Source organism: Pleurodeles waltl, chromosome 10, assembly GCF_031143425.1.
Source record: "Pleurodeles waltl isolate 20211129_DDA chromosome 10, aPleWal1.hap1.20221129, whole genome shotgun sequence".
In the NCBI taxonomy this organism is placed as follows: Eukaryota; Metazoa; Chordata; class Amphibia; order Caudata; family Salamandridae; genus Pleurodeles; species Pleurodeles waltl.
This window is the reverse complement of record NC_090449.1, coordinates 929,272,412-929,299,912: the sequence shown is the minus strand read 5'-3', so window position 1 is coordinate 929,299,912 and position 27,501 is coordinate 929,272,412. Positions and strand designations below refer to the sequence as shown.

General features: G+C 44.4%; 1 protein-coding gene across 6 annotated transcripts in view; it reads right to left on the bottom strand.

The window, feature by feature from the left end:
- The window catches only part of SNX13 (sorting nexin 13), a 587,891-nt gene that overhangs the window by 41,935 nt on the left and 518,455 nt on the right, over nt 1-27,501 (bottom strand). For all 6 annotated transcript variants that reach the window (XM_069211703.1, XM_069211707.1, XM_069211702.1 and 3 more), the window contains exons 26-27: nt 26,137-26,205; nt 6,758-6,870 (exon numbers count right to left, since the gene is read on the bottom strand). In XM_069211703.1, coding sequence (XP_069067804.1) covers nt 6,758-6,870; nt 26,137-26,205 — 182 coding nt within the window. The remainder of the gene's footprint in view (nt 1-6,757; nt 6,871-26,136; nt 26,206-27,501) is intronic.

Sequence of the window (27,501 nt, the reverse complement as noted above, 5' to 3'; positions counted from 1 at the left end):
TGATTATATATTATCTGCCGCATTCAATAAATGATATGCGGCCACCTACCCAGAAGGGTAAGAAAGCAAATTTGTTACCAGTTTCTTCCCTGAAATAATCATTCCTCCAAAGGGGGTCAATCAAGCACCAGATGCAGGCTCGATAAGCACAGAGAACATTAAAAACAAGAAGAGCTCCCCAAATACGATGTCACTGTGCCCGGCATCACGTCAGTAGTCTGTGAGGGAGATCCTAGGGCATCCCTGTTGGAGGGAGCCGCAGTTGTCAGTTTCAGGGACAAAGGAGTGTTCTTTGGAGGATATAGCAACATGCATTTGAGGTTAATCTTGTAGAGCTTCTTTTTAACAGCAATGAAGGACTTGCACTGCTTCTGTACCTTATCAGTGTAGTTTGGGTAGATATTGATGTTACAGTTCTCAAATTGCAGGACCATAATATCCTTGGTGGCCTGTGGGATAATGGCCCTATCATGGTAGATCGTAATCCTGGCAATGAGGGCCTTCAGCGGAGCCCCCGGGAGGACAATGGGCCAGCGCGTGGTGGGTCTGCTCTACAAGAAAGAAATCCGAGGCGCCCCTAGGTCACAGGGTATTCCTCATCCAGTCCTCAATAAAGGTCCCCACAGACTGGCTCTCCACCCACTCCGGAAATCCCGGAAAGTGAACACTGTTTCGGCGTGACCGCTCTTCGGCACCTTCAGGGTGGTTCTCTAGCCTATTTGTGACCACAGACATTTTGGTTACCTGTTGCTTTAGTTTGCGAACCTTCAATTGCAAGGTACTAATGTTGGATTCCCTACTGTCCACCTTGTCTGCTACTTTGTTCAAGTCCTTGCGTAGGAGATTAACTTTTATGGAGGCATTCTCAATTTGTCCTTCATGTGTTTCCCTGGAGCCCTATATGGCTGCTAGCAAAGCTGCTCTGGATGGTTCTACGTTTCCCTCCGGGGACTGTTTGGGTGAAGATGCCCGGCCTTGCTGCATAAGCCTGTATGGTGCGTGGCCGTATACTGTGTGATGATGTTGCCATGATGCTGAGATCTGTCCTTCCCCATGCCAGCAGCACCACCGCGAACCAGCACGACCGAGGCATATCAATGAGTCAGGCTAGTACCCCTCAGGTGTGCAGGCATAAAGGGATGGATGGAAGCCGTCCAATGACCCCAAGCTCCCCAGGACATGATGCACCGGAGCGCCACCCAACAATCAAGACCCCAGGAGGGGGCAAGGCCTTAGCGACTCCTCAATTGAGACCAGCTCCATCGACACCTCAAAAACCGGGATATCCATCAGGAGGGGGCGCAATCATTAGGGGAGCAGAGGACCTCCAGTCCCTGTAGCAAACGCCAGTCCCCGACTCAGAGTTTGCTCAATGGCAGAGGCAGCAGCCAGGTCCAGATGTCCTCGGCAGCACTCGACTCTGGGGCCCAACAGCCAGCAGTGCAATCAGGCCAGAGGGCTGCTGCCACCAGCGGGCCCATCATCCCCTGGGGACCCCAGCACCAGTCACCTGGAGGAGAAAAGGACCTACCCACCTGTTCCCCTAGAATCCTCTGCCAGATAACATTGCCTCACAGAAGAGGGAGAGGGGCACCAGGCCAGTCCTCCATGGCCCATCTGCTACAGAAAGGGAAGGCCCCAATGAGTTCCGCAGTTAGCAGTATCCTCTGTAGTTGGGGGGAATCTATCGCCCCACCTCTTCTCCTCCGCCAGAGCCCACTTGAACCAGATGGGGCCCCAATACAAGACTCAAGCCACGTCAGCACCACTCACCGCTGCAGCCCCAAAGAGGACGGGCCACCACGAGCCAGAAGAACCTCAGCAGCTCGCCTGCCTCTCCCAGGCACTGCTAGGCCGGAGTCACACCCACCAGACACAGGAGGGGAGGGAGGGATATAGTGTGCAGACTGTGTGAGTCTTGGGGGGGGTGGCACAAGCCGCAGGCGATCCTTAGCAGGAAGCCGAGCACCGGCAGACCTCACAGCAGCAGGATACAGGCCCCTGCCCTGAGCATAAACCCAACCCAGAGGCAAGGCTCAGCTCCCACGTGCCCCAACTGTGACACGAAATCGGGCCGCATCGAGACGATAACCCTTCAACTTCACTTCTACTCATCCAGGACCATGGCCCTGTCAGGTACAGCAAAAATAGGGCAACTGGGCCAGGATATATGCCGGATTACTCGGTGGGGGCGGCGAAGCTCCCTAGGAGTGCATCCCGTTGGCCATGTTCTTTGGCTACCAGATTCCAGATTCCTTACCTTTCAATATTCCTGTAGGAAATTAAACTTTTTGCAGGTTGTCCACCCCTTTTTTTTTTTTTTACCCCATTTGGACTACTAGCTGCTGGTTTGCAACTCTGACAGTGCACAGGGCCCTGCTAACCAGGCCCCAGTGCCATTTGTTCTTTCCCCTAAATTGACAAATGTCTAATTGTACCCAATTGGAAGGAACTTTCGCACCGTTGTAACTCCCTGGTAAATGGTACCCCTGGCACCCTGAGCATGGATACTAAAGAGGGTCCCTAAGAGCTGAAACGTATTATGAGACCCTAAGGGACCCCCACACACAAACTGCATGCAGACTGTCATCACAGAATGTATGAAATGGTGCAAACCATTTTTAAAACGCAACATTGCGCACACAGCCCTTGTGCAGTGCCCATGACTACTGCATGTAATATATGTTGGTCATCGACCGGTCACCAGAGGAAGTCAGAATCCACAAGGCCATCAGCTAGAGTGACCGTGCTGCCCTGCTTTCCCTCCCTCTCCAGATCACCAAAGCCAAGTGAGTCCCTCTAACTGCAGCAACCCGCCGGAGAAAACACCTCTGCACCCGAGCACAGCAGTCCGGGCTCACAGAAACAGACTGCATCCCTGTGTCCCACAGACCCTCAAAAGCCAAGCGCCGCCTTTGGATTCTGCCGGACTTGTCCTCGAGTCCACTTGCAGCCTTTCTTTATTCAGGTACCCTGCCAATGACTTTGATGTGTAGCACTCAAGGCTACCAATGCGACCAGGACCTCTGCACCTGGACTCACCAGGGCAGGTAAACCCGAATCGCTTGTGGTTTCTTGGACCTCGATCCCCAAGCACATCTTCAAAGATCGTTCACAAGCATATCTATGCAGTCTATGTTTCTCTCATAGGATAACATTGCTGCATTCTAGGTTCATACTTTAAAACGGTTATTAGACTCTATTTCTTCTATTTTCTTCAAAATTCCATAACATCTAAAGTACTTACCCACTATCGATGATCTTGGTGTCTAAATATATGTAATAATCTGTGTTATTTTTCTAAATTGGTTCTGGATTTCTTTTTTGAGTGTGTGTCTCATTTATTGACTCTGTGTGTACAACAAATGTGCAATACTCCCTTTTGATAAGCCTTAGCTGCTCAACCACACTTCTTCTTAAGTACTTATCAAGTAAGTACTTATTAAATGAGCCCTGTAAACCAATAAGGGTCGTCTGGACTTTGTGCATAGTGTATCCCTACATTGGTACACTACATAAAAAGCCAGCTTCCTACAATCATCAGGTGTCAGACTGGATCTGGAGGATTTTCGAGCAGTACTTCTACGTGCCAGTAGGTGGCATTGTGCGGTTCCGCATCTGCCGAATCTTCGCAGTAGGTGATGTATCTGGTACCGATATTGGTTCCACCTCAGTACGATGACATCAATTACTTTTGCAACTTTCCACGCTAAAAGTGTGGAGCCACGATGAGAACTGACCACTGGTGTGAAAAAGACTACACCTGAACTGGTTTGCAGAGTAGGGAGGACAGGTGGGTCAATAAGGGATCTAGATAGAGTCTCTACCAGATAAGGCATTTCCCAAGGTAAGTAACTTGTTCATCTGATAGAGACTTCTAGCAACAGATTCCTTACCTTTGAAGAAATACCCAAAGCAATACTTCCACAGAGGTGGGTCTGTGATCCTGATTAAACCAAAAAGTCCTGCAGGGCCGAACAGGTGAAGTACCCGTCATGACGGATCTGACTGTTTAGGAAGTTGTGTTTTGTAAACGTGTGCTGTGATGCCCATGTTGCTGCCTGACAGATATCTGGGTGGGGAACACCCCATGCTAACGCATTGTCAAGGTCCTGGCTCTGGCAGTGAGCCTGCATGCACACAGAGGGCAGTTTATTGGCCAATGCATAGCCACTCTTAATGGACAGGGTGATTTATTGTGAGATGGTCTGCTTCTGCACAGCCTTCCCTTTTTTCACTCCATCTAGCCCACAAAGAGTTGATCATCCACCCGGAAAACTTTTGTGCAATCAAGGTAGAATGACAACAATCTTTTTGGGTAGAGTCTCTCCTCCTCTTTGGAAGGGTGAGGCAGAGCAAAGAAGGTAGGCAGAGTAATGCGCTGACCTACATGTAAAGGAGTGTCAACCTTCAGAAGGAAGGAGGCCCTAGTCGGGAGAACCAGCTTGTCTGGGAGGAAGGTGGCATAAAGCGGTCCAGAGAGTGTCTGCAATTCACTGACCCTCCTAGCTGATGTTATGGCCACTAAGAAGGCAGTTTTTATTGTCAAGAGCTCAAGAGGGCAATCATGTAGAGGTTCGAATCTTGCACATATTAGAAAGGTGAGGAATCAAGTTGAAGTCCCAATAAGGCATGATGAATGGTGTAGGGGGAAACATATGCTGCAGGCTTTTAAGGAAATTAAGTACAGCAGGTGACTTAAAAAAAGGAAGGTTGGTCCAGAAACCGCAAAAATGTGGAGATGGAAGAGAGATGATCTTTAACCATGCCCAGAGCAGAGCCCTGCTGAGGCAAAGATAGAGCACACAAGAGAACCTTTGATAAAGATGCAGAAAGGGGGTCAATGTTGAGGGAAGCAGACCATTACCCAAACTTATCCCAAGGGCAGGCGTTTACTGACTTGTTGGAGGGATGCCCTGCTGCAGGAATAACATTACAGACTTTGGGAGGAAGGTCAAAAGTGTTCAACTGTCGCCACTGAATCTCCACGCGTATATGTGGAGGATGCGCAGGTTGCACTCTAGAACCCTGCCCTGTTGATGCGGCAGAAGATCCTTTCCCAAAAGGCAACCTCACACCAGGAGACAAAATCTCAAAAAAGTTGACAAAAAGTCGAAAAAGACCAGTTAAAAAGCGACTGAGGGGTAGCTCAATCCAGATCAACACTAAGTGGTGTCGAAAGGAAAGAAATGACGTCAGCACACCAAGGTGGCGCTTATATAGGTACCACTCATGTCACTGCTGGTGTGGACGATGCAGATGCGGAGCCGAACAACGTCAATTACCAGCAAGCAGGGGTACTGCTCAAAAATCTTCTGGATTCAGTCTGAAGCCTGGGTATATTCAAAGGTAAGGAATCTGCAGCTAGATTTAAATTGTTTGTGTCACTCAATTGCCTTTGTTGGCTAGATAGTAGTGTGCAATTAATAAAGGAATTCCTTGTCACAAAAACAAAGTTAATCATGGAATCAGTGCTATAAGCAAGATGGGTCATAAATGCATTCGGAGTTGGGGGGGGGGGGTAAGAGGGAGCTTGTTTTTTTTAATCAGTTTCAGAATCTTCCAAAGACATTAAGTCAATTGTACTAACAGGTTTTTCAGCGTATATTTTTAGAGATACCTAAATGTTGTAGTCACTGGTACAGCTTTCTTAACCGTTTCTTTGTGACCCAGTAAACAGAATTGAGACAAACTGACTACCCTCCTATGAAGGAAATTGGTTAAAATTGTTGTTTATTCTAATTCGACATGAAGTAGGATTTTGAATGCAATCAAGGATTTGTTATGACCTAATCATTTTGATCGTGCAGAATCTTAACTAGATTCTTTCCTAAACGTATAATACTCAGAACTTGAAGAGGAAATGCAACTATCACCTACTTGTCCATGAACTAAAAATCAATGGGTCAAGTTGGCTTGTCCATGTCCTTATATCTTAGGACTGCTGGCCAGCTGGCAACTGCACTTTGTACACTTAAGTCGCTGTTTGTACCCATCTCACCCAGCTATCTTTATGGAGCAAGCAGCTGAAGGTGCAAATCCTGTTGGGAGGCCCTTAGAGGCTGACCCGGAGGACAAAAAGGCAAGATGTCACAAAGCCTATACGTTTCAGCCAGGTCTCCCCTCTTATGCAGTCAAGTTGATTCAGAAGCAAAAAGTCATCATAAAATACAGTGCGGACACACAATGTGGGCATATAAAGAACTGCGTCTGACCCAGCTTCCTCTACGGATCAAGTGGTGAATATTGCAGCTCCTGTACGGCTACCGTAGGTTGAAAGACAAAATGTGAAACATCTCATCTGCCACAGGCATTGCTCAGGCCCCGGTAGGTCCCCTCTCTTGCAGCCGAGGTGATTTCAGCAGTGCAGGGGCACAAACCCTAGATAATCTTTTCACATCCTCATTTAAACATTACTTGGTTGCAACAGAACCTTCTTTGTAAAACTAGAAACAAGATCAATTATTTGTTTACTAAACATGATAAATTGTTTCGTCACCACTGTGGTACTACAATTATTATAAATGGCTAATATATATATTTCAAAATATACACACAAACGTATAATGTAAGACATGGGAATCAGAGTTGGGTTTAGAGTTTTTTCAGCTCGTGCGAGAATCCTCTGCCCATAATCTAAAGAGACAAAATATGTTTTAATATTTGCCTAGAGCGGCTTTTCTCCACTATACTTAGAGCAACTCTAAATAAAAAAATGCATTGTTCAGAAATATTTATTTTTATAAAAGCCACTTACCAGGCATTATTTCCAACAGTTTTGTTTTCCCAGCCATTCTAGTTCTCATTCTAATTGCTTTGTCTCTTCGTGGAACCGACTCGGCTAAAATACCATTTGGCCAAAAGGAATCTCTGAAAATATATTTAAACATCAAACCATATTAGTGGACAATACATTTTGTAATGTTAGCTTTTTTACTGCTCAACCTTTTACTAATTCAAACGTAAATAATTTGAGTATGATATTCTATGCAAAGACGTTATCTCACTAACACCCCCGAAAGTAAATACATCTCACTTTAAAATAACTATATCACCACTATAATGGGAAAGGTCATTTTCAACTTTCTGTTCTGAACTATGTCATATCATAAACTAATTACACACAATTTGTATTGTACTCAAAATGAGCATCTAACAATAATTAATGACGATAATAAATTCCACAGATTTCTGAAAGATAATATACCCTATTTTAAGGCACACTAACGTGTGAAGAACATGAAGATACGGAATAAAGAAACAATTTTCTATGGAAGGCAAGTGATAAGTAGCCTGGTGTACAAGAGATTCTGTATTCAGAAAGCAATTGCAAACAACGCAGCAAATGCAAAATCTAATTTCGCAAAGTCTAAAGCGACTCCTTTTGAGAAAAGCTCAGTCAATAGTTATTGGAAAAAAACACTTTGCAAATTGCTATTTAAATATACCAAAAAAAATCAAAGTTAGTAAGAAATGCTAACAACTGCACGAAGGTGTGACCTTTGTACCAGACCAATGACATTTCAAAAAAATGTCAAAGTGCTGAAGGTGTTACCAGGAAGAGTAGTAGTTTCTACTGACTGTATTTATTACCATCACTTCCATACACATTATGATGCTTAATATTGCATCAGATACGTATTACATTAGCATTAGTACGAGTACTAAAGTAATATTATGCACTGCTAAGTACAATAATACAATTTAGAACTGTAATAATGAACACTTCAAACCATGGTACTCCAATAAAATTGAAATTGCTAACAAATCTGTAAAGAGATTGCCACCAAACCACACAATATTTCTCAAGAATTAAGCATTACCATTTTCTGATTTTGTTAATAGGCACTGGGTATTCAAGAGGACTGGTGGAATTTGGCTTTGGGACACAGGCAGTGTAGGAAGCTGGCCTGGCGTGTGATGGGTACCTAAGGTACTTACACCTTATACCAGGTCCAGGTATGCCGTATTAGTGTATTGTAGGCAGTGTCTAGAAGCCTAGCTTTCTAGAGGTAGCTGTGGATGAGCAGCCAAGGCTGAGCTAGGAGACATGCAAAACTAATGCAATAGCACTGTAGTCACACAGCACTTACACACATGAAAGAATACACTCCGTATTACAACAATAAAGGTACTTTATTATGGTGACACAACACCAAAAATACTACAGAGGCAATACTCCCTTAGGAGGTAAGTAGTACACAAGTCAAATACACTAGTTGTCCGAAATAGGCATATGAATAGTGAAAAAACAGTGCAAATAGTGTGAAACACAGTAGAGAATAGTGGGCCTAGGGGGAGCACAAACCATATACTAAAACAATGGAATGAAAGAGTGTCTCCCCCACCTAGGTAACTGCAGTGTGTAGAGGATCGCTGGGGGTACCAGGAAAGCACAAAAGTAAGTACTACAACACCCCCAGCAGCCAGGAAAGCAGGAGTAAATTACTAGAATTTCTCCAGAACACTCACTTAGAAGAACATAAGAGAATTGCAAAACCCAGATATGACTGCACAAAACCAACAGTGGATTCCCGGAGAAGAAGAGAGAGGGGACCAAGTCCAGAAGACACAGCAGAGTCCAGTGGGGGCAGGAGCCCCTACCCACCAAGCTAAGGATGGCAAGAGTTCGTCAACGGATAGGGAGAAAAGTCAGCACTGCAGCCCTGGAGTCGGAGTCGAGTTCCTGGAGGATGCAGGAGATGTCCCACGCTGGAAGGAAGATTGCAGTTGGGTTTGCGTGTCCGGATTCCACCAACAAGCCTTGGCAAAGGCAAAACTTGCGGTTGGTGGAAAGTGGTGCTGCCGGGGACCAGCAAGGCCCAGGAGAACTCATCCCAGGAGGTGGAGTTAGAAGGGGCCCTCGGCGTCGCAGAGACCATACAGAAGCACAGGCATCATGCAAACGAGTCCTACAGGATGGGGACACAAAAGTTGTAAAAGGAACTCATGCAGCACTACAAAAAGGAGACCCACGCCACAGGAGAGCCACTCAGGGAGCTGTGCGGTGCAGTTGCAGGAAGGCGTGCTGGGGGCTGGAGCTACGCGATACCTGAAGACCCCTTGGAAGAAGTGCCAACAAGTCTTGGCAGCTGCAAAAGATGCAGTGCATGAGGGTACAGTGAACTGGTGGTGAAATGGAGCATGCACCTTTTCACGCAGGCTGCAATGGCAGGCCTGCAGAACACTTTGCATGGGCTCTCTAGGGTGGCATAATATATGTTGCAGCCCTTAGGGATCACCTGGTACCACCCCAACGCCTTGGTTACCTATGTCCCATATACTAAGGACTTACATGGGGGTACCAGTATGCCAATGTGGGGTGAAACCAGGTTCCAGCAACTAAGTTTAAAGGAGAGAGCATAATCACTGGGGTCCTGGTTAGCAGGATCCCAGTCAACACAGCCAAACATACTGACAAACAGGCAAAAAGTGGTGGTAACCAAGTTAGAAAGAGGCTACTTCCCTACAGGCAGGTGAAGAGCTCTGAGCCTAGTGTAGATCGGAACAAGGGTTTTTAGGAATCCTGGGGTTCTGTAGACTATCATATCTTTAATTTCAACCATATTAAATGATAATTTTTACATACATTGTTATTGTACCTCCTTGGTTATCAGTGTTACTTTGAAGTGAATAATAATATATTAATGCTTCCAGATCTTGAGATTTTAGTTGTAGGTATTTGTGTATATTCTAGTTATATGTAGTTCTTTAGAAAATCTATATCTCTGCTATGCCATAACAATAAACTACACACATACTCTTTAAACCTGTTTAACTAATGTATATTTACTCATGGTTTAAATATGTATATGTATGTACCTATATGTGTGCATATGTGTGTGAATTTATGTGTGTGTGTGTGTGTGTGTGTGTGTGTATATATATATATATATATATATATATATTTATATATGTGTGTGTTATTCTATGCTTAACATGTTCATAAGTCATTGCATAACTCCTAGTTACGTAGTTATACTAGATAAGTTGTTATATTAGATACGTATGAATCCCTGCTCTAATTTTATATCACACTTTTGTCTACCCATCACCATATGTCATGTCTCTAACAATCTATCCTCCATTCCCACTCCGACTCATCCCAAATCCATTCTACTACTTTCATATCCTAAATAACCCTGCCTAAGCTCTTCCCTCCGCTTCCACATCTAACTCACCCAAACCTCACTTTACTACCATGATCTCCCAAACAACCCTACTAAATTCTCCCTCATTTATCTCACCCTGCTACTATGATCTCCCTAACTAACCCTTTCCACAGACTCTTCCCTCCTCCATCCCCCCCTTTACTCATCCCAAGCCTAAACCCTATTACCATAAACTCCCAATTAACACTTCTGGATTCTTCCCTCCTCCACCCCTCCATTGCTCCAGTCAATCCAACTAACAAACTCACATATCCGTGGCTCAAATTAACTCATAATAATACTAAAACTGTACTCATATTTCCCTGTACTAATCAACCACTAATTCCTTTTGGGTTCCGGAGTAGCATGCTACTCGCCAAAAAGCACTTCGACGCCTCGACAGGGGTAGTAAGCGCTATATAAATACTATTACAGTACAGTACAGTATTTTACATTTGTTGTCATTGTATTTTCATATACATGGTTTTAGTGACAATTTGAGTAGAGCCTTCTTTGAATTTCCCCAATGATGTGGGCTTGGGGGTTGTCAGGGGCAGATGGGACATGCGTATAAGCTTCTGATGACTATTCCAGGGATGAGATTGGCTTGTCCGGCAACTGATGGTAGAGAAAACCTACCAACTCTTAGCGTGGGCACTGACTGGAGGAAGAAGTGGTCATAAGAAGGGTGTAGTCACCCTAAAGGTGAATAGCCTGTTGGCGACCACCTGGCACACCCTCTAACACCCCTAAATTCAGTATTTAGGTGGCACCCCTGAATCCTAGAACTTAGATTCCAGTCCACCTAAGTGCTGGACAACACAGAAGTCGCACCAGCAGAGAAGACTGAAGACACCAAGTTCACACAGATCACCAATAAATCACACATGACAGAATATCCCTAAGCACTGGGGAACATTCCTTTTGTAATATTTTTCATTAGAAGAGAAGAAGAAATCACTAAACCCTGGGAGAAGCTGGAACATGTTATGGCTGAAAGATCTTGATGCCACAGATCCAGAGATGAATCCCTGAGAACAGATCCCTCCAGCAGGACTCTGTTCTTAGGGACAAGGCTACGTCAATGACAGAAACCAAAAATGAAGAGACAGTCTTCATTCATAATGCCTGCTGCTAAGGTTGATGTGTTTATTACACCTGAAAGAAGCAAGCGGGAAATAAAGCTTTGCCCCCGAAATGGATATGACTGTGTGTCAGACTCACCAGAGTCTATTGTTAAGTACCCGTAGAACATAAGTCAATGTAAACTGAGGTTGATGGAGGGAAGGACATAGGTAGATCAGCCATGAAATATGAAGTATAATGTGAGAGGAACAATATGTTTACTTTGAGTGTTTGTTTTATTTGTTGTATTTCATATTTGGACCTCAAGGGTTTGTTCACCCCTCAAGGAGAGACGTACAGGTGTTGTAACAGACCTAAGACAAGATTCAGGTTAGCACCAGGCAACTTCATAGAGACTGTAAATCACAACTGTTAGCTTTATTTCCCATAGTTTGAATTCATCCACAAAAACACTAGAACTGTTACACATGTTGTACAAACTTGGGGAGGGGACGAGGGAGCTATTTAGTACAGGAAAGAAAACTACTTAAAATTGACAGGCCTCACTTAAAATGTTAATGGTTTCCTTTGCATTTCTTCTCTTCTGTTCAAGTAAAGTCAGGTGTGGTTGGGTCACAATTGTCATTCCTCAGGCCTTCAAAGGTGAAGATCTTCTACTTCCGCTAAGGGCTTACGGTCTCTCCCAAACATCAACATTCTAAATACTGGCAAGAAAAAGTCCTTAGAAACACAATCAGATGTTTCATATTTGGTTGAGGGGAGCATAATCATTGGTAGGCACCTTAACGTAGTGAGGGATGGAGGGAGAGATAGATCCTATCCAATAACTAGCAGAACAGGTGCTATATCTGGGAAGGCAAAGGTAGTGGCTCTGTAGTTTGGGCCTAGAGAATACATGGCATACACAACACCCTGACAACTAATGACTTCACTTTTTACTTGGCAGCACATCACACAACTGGCAAACTGGATCACTTCCTCGTATCATTATCAGTGCAACCGAGAGTCCTTGACTTCTGTAAAGGCCATGTAGCATTGTCAGATTAAGCTCCCATCTTCTTGACACTAAGCATTATTACAAAAACAAATCCTGACAGATACAGGTAAACATGGGATGGTTTACTGCACAATATATATGGCAAAGAGGAGTTACAGAAATTATTTTGTCATTATCAACTGCAAAATGATAAGCAATACTGTCAATAACATTTTGGTGGATGCCCTTAAAGATGTAGTGTGGGGAACTTGCTACAGGCTTTGGCCAGGATAAAAAACTGAAGAGACAAAAATGCAAAATCTCAGACGCACAGCTGGGAGAAATAGAGGCAATCCATAAAAGAAATATTTCCAAGAAAATCTCATGTTGGCTTTCAGCAATCTGAGTCCAAGTTGAAACGTTGGATACTGATAAGAAAGAATATGGCTTGCCTTGGGCGAAGCAGCATTACTAAAGCGGTGGAAGAGATTAACACAAACCGAGCTGATGCAGATCAGACAATCAAGCATTTACATTATTCTGAGACACATGCTGAGGTGCTCAACCAATCCAATAAACTGGAGGAAATCATCGTGGGAACAGCCAGGTTCAAGACAACCAATTAACTGAGACCAGATCCATTTACTCCATTATCTGGTACTTGAATTCGTTCCCACAATTAACATTTCTCACTTAATATCCTTTTTGTGCAAACACAGTATCATGTTTAACCACTGGAAAGCACTCTAATACCCACTTGTGTCTAGTTCACAAAATCAAAAACTACAAGCATTTTTTTTTCTCTAAATCCTTCAGTCAAAATCTCATTCCTATTCTTGTACAGTTACTAATTTCATTTTCGGAGACTTGCACCATACCAACTCCTAATTTGGGAGCCATGATCGTGCTTATCCCCAAGATGGGCAAACACCACCCAGTGTGCAGCTCCTACAATTTTAGCTCTTCATTAAATTTAGACATGAAGATAATTACTGTGCAACTTGCTGGGGGGCAGCCATGCTAAGCCTTATAGATCTAAATCAAGCCATTTGTCCTCAGAAGGCGTTTTGGTGACAATACAAAGGAAATATTATTTAAATGTAAAATATCTGGTGAATCTGAATAAATACCTTATTATCACCACTCGATGTGGAGAAGGTATTTGACTGCAAACACTGGCAAGTCCTAATAATAACCCTTGAAAACTGTCTTTAGGCTTCAATTCTGGGAATGTGTCCTGTGTGGGTACAAAAGGCCTACAACTTCAGGCAATGTTAATGGAGGTTCCTCTTAGGCACTGGTTATTCATTTTTATTTGCACTCACCATGGAATAACTGGCAGATAAGGTGTAGAAATTTTGAAATTATTGGGGTTTAAGATAGGGAGTGACATGCATACTTTTACTGTGTGAAATGGCCCCCTTTTTGTCAAGTTCGCTCCAACTTTTGCGTGTTTGGATCTGCTAGCTATAGAACTCTGAACTTTACCACTGCTAAACAACAGTAAAGCACCAGTGCTCCCCCTTTAATATGTGTGAAGTGCACTCCCTATCTGGCATATTTAACTTCCCTATAAGTTATTTTTATATGGTTCCTTAAGTACCCAGATGACATGGAAAGTAAGGGGGGAGCTGGGGGAAGGGAAGGTTGCATAATTTGCTTTGGCACAAAGATGCAGTTAAAAAAAAAAAAAAACATAACTGCTGTTCACATTTTGCTGTTCCTGTGCCTTAGAGGTACATTTTTACCGTGAATGGCAAATAAATGAGCAAAATGGCATAATAGCAGATTTTTGCATAACAAATGTAACATGAAATTCTTAGGCTAAGCTGCAGTTTAAATGACCTCCAATGAAACATGACAGAGAAAAATGAATTTGCCATGTTTGAAAACCATATATTTTTGTATTCCCGAGTCACCCCTAAAGTACGCCTTGGAGGCCCATTGGCACAGTGCTGTTGAACAATTTATTTACTTTCGGTAATGCTTTATATGGTAGAGACTATAGCTGCAGATTCCTTACCTTTGAATTCTCCCCAGGCATCAGACTGAATCTGAAAGTTTTTTTGTGAGCAGTACCCCTCTGCACCAGTAGGTGGCGTTGATTGGCTCTGCGTCCATCATCGGCGTCGTACATGCCAGAAATGACGTTGCGGTACCTATATAGGCACCACCCAAGTATGTGGACGTCAGTTCCTTCTCACGACTTTCCAAGCCAGAAGCGTAGACCCATGAAGAACACTAAACATGAAGTTTAAACTAGGACCCTGAAAGGGTGATCGCTATCCCTAGAAGTCTGTTCACAGACCAGGGAGGATGGTGGGTAGATAAGGAATCTATACCAGATACGGCGTTACCGAAGGTAAGTAACTTGTTAATTTAATAGAGACTTCTAGCTGCAGATTCATTACCTTTGAATAGATACCCAAGCAATACCATTCCCCGAGGTGGGCCTGCGAACCAATTTCAGACAAGAAAGTCTTGCAGGACAGAACAGGCAAAATGCCCACCACTACGGACTTGACTGTCCATGCAGTAATGTTTAGTAGATAAGTGCAGAGAGGCCATGTTGCTGCCTGGTAGGTGTCCAAGACCAGACCTCCCTGTGCTAATGTGGTGGTTGCAGCTATACTTCTGGTGGAATGAGCTTGCAAGACTTCAGGAGGTTGCTCTTTGGCCAGTGCATAGCAGATCTTGATGCAGAGTATGATGGTTCACTTCTGCACATCCCACAAAGTGTTTGTCGTCAACCTGGAACTCACGGGTACGATCAAGATAGAACGCCAATGTTCTTTTAGGGTCCAGACGGTGGAGTTTCTCCTCTTCTTTAAAAGGGTGATTGACTGGCCTACATGAAAGGGCATGACCACGTTTGGTAGAAAAGAGGCCAGTGTTTGAAGCACCAGTTTGTCAGGATAAATGAAGCAATAGGAGGGCTTGGATGGTAAAGCATGTAACTCACTAACTCAACGGTCAGATGTAATTGCCACAAGGAAGGCTGTTTTCAATGTGAGAAGCCTGAGGGGACAATTGTGGAGAGGCTCAAAAGGAGCACGCATCAAAAAAGTTAGAAATCAAGATCCCACTGAGACATACTAAATGGGGAAGGGAGAAAAAGATGAGTGAAACCCTTGAGGAACCTATGTACATTAGGGGACTTAAAGAGGTTTTGATTAGGCAACTGCATGAAGGCAGAAATGGTAGACATATACCCCTTAAGAGTGCCAAAGCAGAGCCCTGCTGGGCAAGGGAAGGAATGAAATATAAAACCTCAGAAAGAGGGCCAGAAAGGGAATAAAGAGACTTCTGTGCACCACACTACAAGTTTCTTCTAATGGCAAGCATTTACCGTTTTGGTGGAGGGGCGCATGGCTGCCAAGATGACGTTACAGATGTCGGGAGGAAGGTGAAAAGCTCTCAACTGCCGGTGATCAATCTCCATGCAAGAAGGCGGAGAGTGGACAGGTTCGGCTGAAGAACCCTCCCCTACTTCTGTGACAGAGGATCCTCATGAAGGGGCAGACTGATCGGAAGATCAATGGCCATGCTCATTAGCTCAGGATACCAGACTCTCCGTGCCCAGTCCGGAGCCACAAGGATGACTTGGGCCCAGTTGTTCCTGATCTTCTTGAGAACTCTAAAAGGAGTGGTATAGGGTAAAGGCATACAGGAGACCTGAGTTCCACTCAAGAGGAACAGAGTCCGTGAGTGAGAACCGCCTTGGCAACTCTGACATGCAAAACTGGTGACATTGCGCACTCTCAGTGGAGGGGAACAGATCTAACTGAGAGTCCTCTGATCTACACATCTCCCAGCTGGCAGCCCCATCCCAGGAGTGACAAATCTGTCACCACTGTCAGATCTGGTTGGGGAAGGGAGAGGGGTCTGCCTCTGATCCAATCATGGTTTGTTAACCACCACTGCAGATCTTTTGCAGCTCCATCCTGGACCTGGACCCTGTTGAAGATTCCCAGAATGCTGCGCCCACTGATATTTCAGGTCCCACTGCAGAGCTCGCAGAGGCCACCAGCAGGATGCAGGAGACCAAGAGTCCCCAACAGCCTCGGAGTCAGTTCCACCGAAATCCAGGATAGAGGCTGAAACAAAGGTATCATAGCCTGACTATCCAGGAGTCGTCGCTCAAGAGGAAAAGCTAGAAACTGCACTGTGTCCAAAATAGCTCAGATGAAAAGGAGCATCTAAGAGGGAGTCAGCTGTGACTTTGGCATGGGTATAGTGAACTGCAGAAAATGCAGGAGGTTTGCTGTAGTCTGGAGGTGGGGGCAGACTGCCAGGGTTGACCCTGCCTTCAACAGCCAGTTGTTGAGATAGGGGAAGTCTGGAACCCCTGATCTCCGCAGATGAGCTGCAACCACCACCATCACCTTTGTAATCTTGAAGGGGAGGGAGTAGCCTTTTTGGACAATCTGCAAAACCCACCTCTCCGATGTTATGGGCTGTCAGAGGGGCAGGTGATGGCGAATCCTGCCACGAACTGGGTGCCCATGGTGGTAAAGGGGCAGACAAGGAGGGTTTAGAGGCTGCTGCAGTTGGGGGAGAGGTGGGGCAGACTCACCAGAAAGCTGGCACATGACCCACAAGGTCGGTGGGTACTGCGTCCTTGTCCATGCAGAGGCTGAGAAGCATGCATGGCACAGTGGCTGGGTGGGAACTGACATGGCCGGAAGCCCCTTCTGTAACCTTGAAAGGAGCGAAAGGCAGATTAGGTGGATGGGGCCTCCGTGAGGCCCAAGGACCTGGTGGTAGCCCGAGAGTCCTTGAAGTGCTCAAGCACCGAATCGGCCTCGTCTCCGAAGAGACAGGTGCCATCGAAAGGCAAGTCCATGTGGGAAGCTTGGCCATTCCCCTCAACAAGCCAGACATTCTCAGCCAGGTATAGCGCCTCAGGGCCATGTCATGAAATCAAGCCGGTCAAGTCAAGTCAGTAACAAATTGTGAACTTTGCTGCATCTCTTCCACCGGCAACAACCTGAGAGTGTACAGCATGTTCCTCCTTCGGGATCTGTGGCTGCACTTGCACAACTGTGTCCCAGAGTGTGGGAATAATGGCCGAAAGGCATGCAGTGTTCACAAACCGCCATGCTAGGCTGGCAGAAGAAAACATCTTCTTCCCAAACGAGTCCAGCCTCCTGGATTCCCTACCTGGGGGAGCAGTAGGGAAAGTCCCTTGGGAGGTTAAGGCTAAGACCACCAAACTCTCAGGGATAAAGTGTTGCAAGAGGAGGGTTGGGTTCCTAGATAGTGGCAAGCAATCATCCTATTCACAGGATCTCATGTGCTACGTTTGGTCCAGGTATACTGAAGGACGTCTGCTGAATGGGAACAGGGGTTCAGATGTGGAAGCTTCAGGTTGCAGCACTTTTGTCATGAGATTAGTCTTGATTGCCACAGAGGGCAGTAGAAGGTATAGGACCTCCTCACCACCATTGCATGGATACTCCTCTGTAGCCATTGTAAGAGGAGAAAGCATACCAGTAAATGCAGAGGTGTCCAGTCCACTGACTGCACCCAAATCCTCACACCAGTCCATTTCCTGTTCGTAGGGCTGGTATCCCAAAGGGTCCAGTTTTCCCTGAAGCCTGGCCTAAGAGTATAGGGCTCAGGCTTCAATCTAGGAGGCAAGGCTCCTGCCGGTGTCGGAGTTGACAATGGGTGACACCCAACCGGCTGCTCTGTGTGTGAGTCCAGAATGGCAATGCAGATGGTGCTTCAGGTGGGTGCCGTGGGGGTGTCGACATCAGGACCGGCGCCAGGGAAAGTCGCAATCGTACGACTGGTGTCGGACCGGATCCAGGACTGAATCCTCTGGTTTCTAAAGGGGGTGAGGCTGAAGCTGCCAGTGCGGAACCAGATGGGGTCCCACCCCAGACTTCAAGGGACCTAAAGGGACACCGGCGGGGTCGGACTGCCCAAAAAAGAGGCACATGGCCTCATAGAACTCCTTCAACTCCTTCAGCTCGATAGGGACTCAGCTCCTGGAAAGTTGGAGAGGCGCAGAGCCGGCTAAGGTGCACGCTCCAAAGAATGAGGCCTATAATAGATACTTCCCTCGTTAAATCGGCCGATGGATGAGGAGAAGTCGAAGACCACTTCCACTTCTTGCGCCTCAACTTACCTGATCATCCCGAGGGCTCAGAGTGGGACGATGACAACTTCAGACTCTGCAACTGATCTTGGGACCTTCCCCAGAACTGGGACCTTCACCTGCGCAGAGTAGCGTGCCAGGCTGCAATCTTAGGGACCACTTCCTCAAAGATTTCGGATACATGGCCCAGCACTCGGAGCATGACTTCGGGTTGTGGTCGCACTCCAAACACCACAAACAGATGAGGTATGGATCTGTCAGCGACATCACCTAGTGACAGGATCCGCAGGGCTAAAAACCTTTCTTGCATGATGACATTTTTAACACACCAGGGGGAAAACCTAAAAAATGTTCAACAAGGTAAAAAAATGCAGTTAAAAATTGACTGAGGAGTAACTCTTCTGTCAGGTCGGCGTCGGTTGGCATGGAAAGAAAACAGCTCACATCGGTGTGCCTGGGTGGTGTCTAGATAGGTGCTGTGACGTAATTTCTGGTGCAGACACTGCTGACCATTGACGCGGAGCTGAACACCACCACCTACTGGTGCGTAGGGGTACTGCTCACAAAAAATCTTCCAGATCTAGTCTGACGTGTGGGGAGAATTCAAAGATAAGGAATCTGCAGCTAGAAGTCTCTATCATCCACTGATATTCCTGTGTTGATATCAGTTACTCTGTTATTCCTGCTGCAGGGCTGCTCTTTTCGCAATTGCCGAGTTTACCAGTACTTTATTCTACCTGCAATGTGGAGGGACATCTGTTGATCTCCAATGTAATGGTACAAGTGGGATACTGTGAGGGCCAGGTCCATGAATATATTACCTACTTTATTTTGTAGTCTGTGAGGGTATAGGTTCGGCAGGCATATTTCTATTTTAAGTATATTTTGCCTGTTTATTGTGTGCTCAACCTCTTCCGCCACTCTGGTCCAAAACTGTTCTACTATCTGGCAGTCTCACATCATGTGTGCAAAATCAGCGCCCAGCTCTGTGCAGCGGGGGCAGCGCATAGTGTCAGTTTGTTTCAGAATGTTTACTCTGTGAGGAGTTAGGTATGTCATGTTTAAATAATAAACTGTATGCATTTATATCTGGAGTTCTGAGAAGTCTTATGCACATGTTCCAGGGATTCTTTTCACTCTTTTCCCTGAAATTCCCTATGTAGCAGTTCCTCCCACCTAACTCATAACATTGTCAGATCAGGGAGGGCCATGAGTAAGGTAGTTTTAAAAAGCCATTAAATCAATCTGTTTCCCCTCCAAAAGTGAGCAGGGTCTGTAGCAGATCATATGTCTGCATTTTCCTCACAGTAACATAAACCTCAAAAACTAATTCACTATCGAGGCAAGGCTAAACTTTAAAGATTAAGTGAGATTAAAATCTTTATTTTCCACCTCCACTTAGGAAAGGGCTAGAAAAATGCTTCAAATGTATGTTCTGCTTAGTTTTTAAGAGGTGAAGTCAGATTTCTGACAACGTAAGAAGAAAAGTAACTTTTTAAAAATATACTTTAGGCTGCCCGACCCAGAATTAGCTTAAAACCAGTTATGGTACCTATCACACTTCCAGAACTCCAATACATATCTTAGGCTTCCAGAGTAAATGACTATCTATGAGGACAATGGCTTGCCTTTAGGCCAACGGGTATTAGGTAATCTGTGCTGAGTGGTCAGTAGTCATCTGGAAGTGGACATGGACAGTTGGAAGACAAAACAGCAGCTTTAGCACTACCTCTTGACTTGCAGATGTCAAGGAGGGTTTTTCTATCATCCCCAGGATCGTCCTAGACAGTAAGGCTTGAACCACTCTAGGAGGGAAAACCTATTTGACCCTGTCAGGTAGGGGAGTGGCCAGGAAACTGAAGACAGACCGGTGGTGGCATCTTGGTCCTGTTATCTTGAACAAGGGTTCCTGGGTAATTGTACATTGAGAAAGTGAAAGTGCTGCAAACGGAGGTGGGTGCACTGAGAGAAAATTGGTAAAACCTGCCAGCAGAATTTCTCCAATCACCGGCTAGTGCATAGGAAAAAACTGGCACCTCCACCACCAATTCCTCAGAACATTCCTCGACCTAGGAAAACTTCATTGGAAGTACTAGGCCATGCTGGAAGAGAATTCTGACTCCTGCTGGAAGAAGAGGATTCACATAAGAACTTAAGGATCCCTGAATCCTGCTGGCTCTTCAAGGGTCAAGTGGTTGGCCTCCTATTTGACTCCAACAGAACAAGCTAGTTAAAGAGGACTAGACCCAGCAGGAGAACTGGTTGAAGAAAGGCTCAGGTCCATAAACCTACGAAGAGTAGTTAAGGGCTGCAGCACTGACCAGGAGCTTTCTTAACAGTTGGAGACTAAGGACGTGATTTAGATCTTTGCGGATGGGATACTCAGTCACAAACATTACAGATGACCCATCCCCCGTATAACGGGTGTAATAGTATATAAGGCACTTGTAAAACAGCAGCCAAGATATCTGTTATGTTTGTGGTGGAACATGCCATCCACCAAGATCTAAATCAGGCCTCAAGTCCGAAGGTTGCCTTTCCATAGTGTTCGACTTTTTCTAAGTGCTTTAAGCCCTAACACTTTAAAATTCCTATCCCCAGTTCTCCTTAACCTATTCTGATGATCTTGGTATGTTTTTACTCTCTATGTTTTTCTCTATTTTTATAAACTGGTTTGGAAAGTGTATTGTGGTGTCATCTTTACTTTGATACTTTAGTCCTGCTTGCACTTAAAAACAAATTCTCTAGGATTGCCTGCTGCTTGCGCCATAGCTACCAGAGGTTGACCAGAGATTTCCTCAGAACTGTATTTTACCTACCCAGAGTGGGTTTATTGTTAGTTGGAATAGGTCCCCCACCCCAACTGATAACCCCATTTCTGAAAGTTACTATCTAAGCTGACAAGAACATGGAAAATTAGCTTAGTTTCTTTTTGCATACTTACAAGAAATTTCGTAAAATATTACGTGAAATGAAGATCTGCAAAATAGTGCAATTTCATGGAACTTCACATGAAAAGAGTAACTCGAACTACATAAAATTATTTAAATTACACCAGAGTAATTTAAATATGTTACGGGCCAACCACCAATGTACTGGTGTGAACAACTGTTTTTTTTTTTTTTTTTATTCTTTACCTCCCATGATGTAGGAGTTAGAAGAATATTGCCTCCTATTTCAAAAGCAACATACATTAATCTCAAGCTCTGAAAATGTCTTCCGCCGTGAGCAAGCAATCTCACTGAAGGTGTGGCTCTCTTTCCAATGGGTTACAGATATTATAATGTTCTTGGTGACGGAAACTGTTCCATCCATTGACAAGATGGTGCAGGCCTTATATGCCCTGCAACTACAGGCAGAACAGCAGAGACTTGAAACCTGGCACTTGGGAGGCCTTTCATATTATGGCAGACTCACAGTGGTCAAAATGACAACTTTATCTTGCACTTTCAAAGTCATCTGCTGTAGGTTCCAATCAGAACTCTGAAGAAGTCTAACGTGCCACAGAAAACTTCCCGGGATACTCAAGGGACCCTGGCTAACACAGTGAAGTACTTTTAAGTGGCTCAACTTAAATCCATAGTCGAGGGGGAAATATAGTGCCTGAGAAGGATGGTGCTTTATGAACTGGCTGACTGCAGAGACATGTATTTGAATAACTTCACTGATTGTACCGAAACAGTGCTTAAGCCATTCTATTAATCATCTGTAACAGGAGTCACAGTGGCAGTACGGTACAAAGTTGTGCTATAGCTGACCAGTCAACATTTTAATCCCAGATCCCTCTGATATTAGGTAGCCCATATTTTGTCCCTGCTATGGAGGAGGGAGCATTTTATTACTAGAAGGTAAAAGGCTGTTTGCGAGCTAAGGACCTTTTTAATGAGTCGGGTATCAAGGGCTTCAAATGAATTAAAGGGGAATAGTTAACAGCAGAATCAGAAAGATATTCCAAACAAATTCAACTCTGAGTTTTGCACAGATTTAGTAAGCCCCATGCCAGTTCACTTTCGACCAATTTTAGAGAGTGCAGATCATGAGAAAGGAAGAGAAGTAACCCCACAACAAAGGTGTGAAACCAAGCAGGGTCAAACACTAATGAACAAAGAATAGCATCTAACACACTTCAGGCCTCACGCTACATCTGGAAGCGTAGTTGGACGAAATGCCTTGGTAAAATAAGTGTTATATAGTTACTGTGCCCCGGGTCAAATTACTTGAATTGGATGCCTGTAGATCACATGCTTGCTGGCTTGGTTATGAGTGAATAGGCAACTTAATACACCTTCTTTGGCACTGCCCAAAGTTCCACACTTGCTGGACCAACATTCTTGATGCAACAGACCCAGGGTTCAAAACAGCCATATCTAGATGTCTTATGTACTCATTGCTGGGCTGTCTAACAGACAGACTTATCCTTATCCTTTGTACTCTGACATGGGTAAACGAGTGCCATTAGCTTTATGTGCTGCAGACAGGCCATGAAGACCTTATGGGGAAAAGACAGACTGCAAAATTATGAAGAACAGTTGTACTGGCTGGTGGCTATTTTGGGAATGGAGGAAGGTTTGCTACTGTAAAAACAAAGAGGAAATGCATTTGAGATATTTTGGGCATGCGTTCTGGGTTATTTGACCTCAGAGTTTAGAGGGCTCAAATGCCCCTTGTACCGCAGAGTCTTATCCATAATTCAGAAAGAAAGCAATAAATGAAGGAAACACAGAGATGATGTCTGAAGTATGACGGTAGCTACGCTTGTTAAACTCTCAAAGTCCTGTAGATTCAACACTTGGACACTTCTTGATTTTAATATCTCCTCTGAGGCGAATGGGGGGCCGACAAAATCTCCCAGATTTACTGCTCCCTGATAATACATGGCACACACACGCTCTTTGCCCTCAGACACTCATGGGAGGCAGACCGTGACACTTTACACAACAGTGGCTGATCTGACACACCGCGAGCACCCAGGGAGGCACCAATTTCTGCTAATCTCTGCCTTATCCAACTTAAATATCTCCATAAGTCATACTACACGCGTCATCACTTATGGTGTATGGGGTTGATAGGCTCCCCATCATGCCTGCGCTGTCAGGCAGAGAACAGCACATTCTTCCACCCGGTATGGAGCTGCCCCTTGCTGGACCCCTTTTTGGACCAAGGCACCTCCTGTATGGGTGATGTTCTCGTCTGGACCATTCCACTAGACCCGAAATTGATTCTCTTGAACATCAGAGATGGACTCAGCGGCAATAAATACAAAGGGGTCCTTCTATTCTTGTTATTAACAATAGCAAAATGAGACCTAGCAAAGTCATGGAAGGCGGACCGTGCTCCCTCCCTTGCGGTATGGAGGCAGGGATTAGACCATTGCATGGAGCTCGAAATTGCAGTGTCTCATCAAGGGGGTGCCCCCAGAAACACCGAAAAATTTGGCAGAGTTGGGCAGACTATAGGAACATCACTTTAGAACCCATCCGTACCTTTGCCTCTTGTGTGGATGATTAGGTTAGGACCTATGGGACATCCTGTCTTTGATATACCACATGGCTTTATGCTCGTGAGATTTCTGGACTTGGACACAGGGTGTAGGGTTGGGAAGTGGGGATTCAAATGTGTCTGTTTTATGTCCATGTTTGTGATCTTTTCTATTCATATTATTTTTCTGCATCCTTCCAGCAACCATGGCCAAGTCATACCTGCAAACTTCAATGAAATCTGTTATATTAAAAAAAAAAACTTAAAAAAAACTCAAGGTCGGGGTCAGTGCTTCACTGGGACTCCTTGTATGATGATGTTATTAAAGAAGAGGGCAGGAGGAAGGAAGGGGGCAGGGGAGATTGGCTTAAACTGAATGTCATTACCATGTTTTGTTCTGTGTTATCCCCTTGTTGGCCCTTCAGTTGCAGGCAAGCATATATCTCATCTTTAAATACCAATAAAGAGCTTTGATCCATAAAGAACTAATATAAAAAAAGGCAAAAAAATCTTCAAGGAACTTTTATTGCAGAAGTGGCATAGAAGCGGCACAGAAGATAAGTAATACCTTGGTCACTGCTGGAAGGAAGCTAAATTAGCTTAAATGCTCATTCCTACCCCCCTTCTAAAGAAAACAGTTCTAGATAACAATAGCTTTGCATTTGAAAGACCAATTGCAAATCAATGTTTTTGAGAAAGCTTTTTAAGAATGATGAACTATTCTTGGGTATTTAAATTTATCAAAAACAATGACGCTGATTCCACCCCAGCATCAGGACTGAATCTATCTTGGTCATCAGAAAGGATGACCTTAGAAAAGTGATTCTATTATCTTTATTCCCTTCTATTTAGTTTCTGTCCTTCAGTCAATACTTCTAACAAGACCCTGGAATGTAGGCATTCATGATAAACCCTTCTGCTGGATTGCCCCCTTCCAGAAAACTGGGACCACTACATCTCCTTACCATCATACAGCTTCTACACCTAAAGACTGGATACACGTTTCTTCTGTGTTATACTATCTCCCCACACTTATTTGATATCTATGTCAGCCCGCTGCTTGGATTAATTTAATTAGTGTTACCTGATTCACTTAAACAGATGATAATAAGCTCATCCTTAGGTTTCAGGACCTCAATTATATCAAACCCAAAACACTGGCACCTTGCTTGAGCTCTGTCAAAAACTGAATGACCACTAAACACCTCAAATTCAAGCCAGATATAAACAGAAACCCTCAGATATGGACAACCAACACAACAGATTCCTGTGAAGCCTGCAGGGGTAGTACAGGCATTTCCCATAAGAAAGAGTAAAAAGCTTAGGGATCATCCTAGGCACAAAGCCTTACTTCATGAATCTCAAACAGAGTCAAGTACACTATGAACATGGATGCTTCCCTCCACGAGTTGAAGCCATAGCTGTACTTGTGCCTCCCACTTGGTTTATGCACAATGACTTCCAAAGGGCACCACAGTTCCTCCTAAACAAATTACAAGGCCTGAGGGCTTGCCACATCATACACTCTAAGGCATCACCCCACATTTCTCCAAAAGGAATTTCAGCCCATGCCCTAAACGCACCTATGTTTAAATTCGCTCAGAGAAAAGTGTATCTCTTCAATAAAAACATACTTAAGGACAATTCCCTCTCTGTCCAAGCCATCACGCTTCAGATCTCCCTCCCCAAATTTAAATGAAATGTCCAAAACCAGGTAATCGAAAAGCAAGAAAGCTAAATAATGTCATAATATTCAGACCAGTGGGTCATCCATAATTTCAGTGTTAAACAACACCCATCAACTACTTTAGGCACCCACACATTCAGAAGATAGAACAGCATTAAACACAGAAAGTCAGTTAAGTGCAAGAACCTCCAACAAAATATATCATTAAAAATATATCCTTAGATGTAAAGGACAGGGTAATTAATACCCCACCATGTGATGCCTCAGATGATATATGCACAATTAATACTGCATGAAGAATGCCATATATGTTATAGGGTTAGTACCCTATAAACACTGACACAGTTGCCAGCAGCGACCTGTCCAGTACAATAGCACCACCTCAGGTCAACACCTTATGTACCACCTCCAACTCTTTCCACACAGAATACACTACAACCACACAATCAAATATACAGTTATCTCTGTAATAGTGATGAACGGGTTGAGTACTAGAATGGTACACTAGTGAGTTGCAAGCTATACAAATGCTAGATAACATATCATCCCAAGATAAGTTTGGCAAAGTTAATAAAATGTTTAATGATTGTGCCAAGAAACTAGCAAGCTAGAGTTTCTCCAACATAATACCTCCCTTGACCATCAAACATACCTGAAGTGCTTCACATAATCTGCTACTTGTTCAGGCGATGTCATCCACTCTACATGGTCAACAATTTTTCTAAAAATAAAGCAATACAAATATTAAACGATTTTCAGGTTTTCCAATTTAAAGTGTTAAAAAAATATAGGAAAAAAACATAATTATTTTATCACGGCTACGTCTGCTTCTCTTTTCAGGTAGTTTCACTAATGGATGCCTGAAGAAGATGCAAAGATTTCACCATCTAAATTTAGAAAACTGTGCACACTGCTGCATATTAATTGTTACCAGAGGGTGGAGTTGTGAAGAGGGCAATATCTAAGCAAAACAAGCACTATGTATATATAATAATAAACAACAGAATAAAGAGATGTTTGGAGCCCGAGTCATTAACTCAGGCATTTAAAATTTAAATGTTTAGCACCCCTCTAAAGCTGCAACTGGTGGTTAGCAAACTGGATATATCTGAAGCAGCTGATAGAGCCATTTAAACACAACTCTGGGCAGGGCCTACTGAGGGATCTTCAATAAAACCATGGGAACTTCCAGAGATTAACAACCACTTCAAATATCCAAATTATTTTTTGTGTGCTATTGTGGAAACTAAGCTTTTTAGAAATGAGGTCTTTTTTGTTGAATTCATGTGTTCACTAATTGCAATTTGAAGATATTTACCTATGCACCATTTACCCATTTTGTGGCAAAAGGAACAATAACTATTGTCAAAAGAAAAGATTGCAGAGCAGTGTGAGACTATGGGCCTGATTATGATTGTGGCGGTCCGAATGTCGGACTGCCACTAGGACGGTCAACGACTGCCGTTTTATGATTTTTGCGCCAGGCCAGACGGCGCAGACAGTGCAGCGGCATTGGCCTTGGCTCTCAGAGAGACCTGGGGCCTATGCTGCCGCACTGTCTGTACAGCCAGCACAGTTAGAATATGCACTGCTGCTATTGCAGACGGTGTGCATTCTGAGTGTGCTGACAAGGGGGCCCCTGCACTGGCCATGACAAGGATATGGGCAGTGCAGGTGCCCCTCTGTGACCCCATCTCTACCTTTCTCTGACACCACCATGAAAAGGCTGGTGGAAAGGCAAGTCGTGAGGCCATGGGCACTGCTGTGCTTGACCACAGTTTTCCCCACCACTGGTACTGCGGGATCTTTGATCCTGGTGGTGTTGTGTCGGTCTGACCACCAGCATCCTAATCTGGCGATTGGACTGTCAGGGTTGTGGCGGTAGGACCGCCAACGCAGGTACAGCGGTCTATGGGGCGCCATACTTGTAATGAGGCCCTATCCGATAGGTATTTAGGAAGGCAACTGTTTAAATGGAAAAAGTACTATTTAGACAACAATATCAGATTACTCCTTG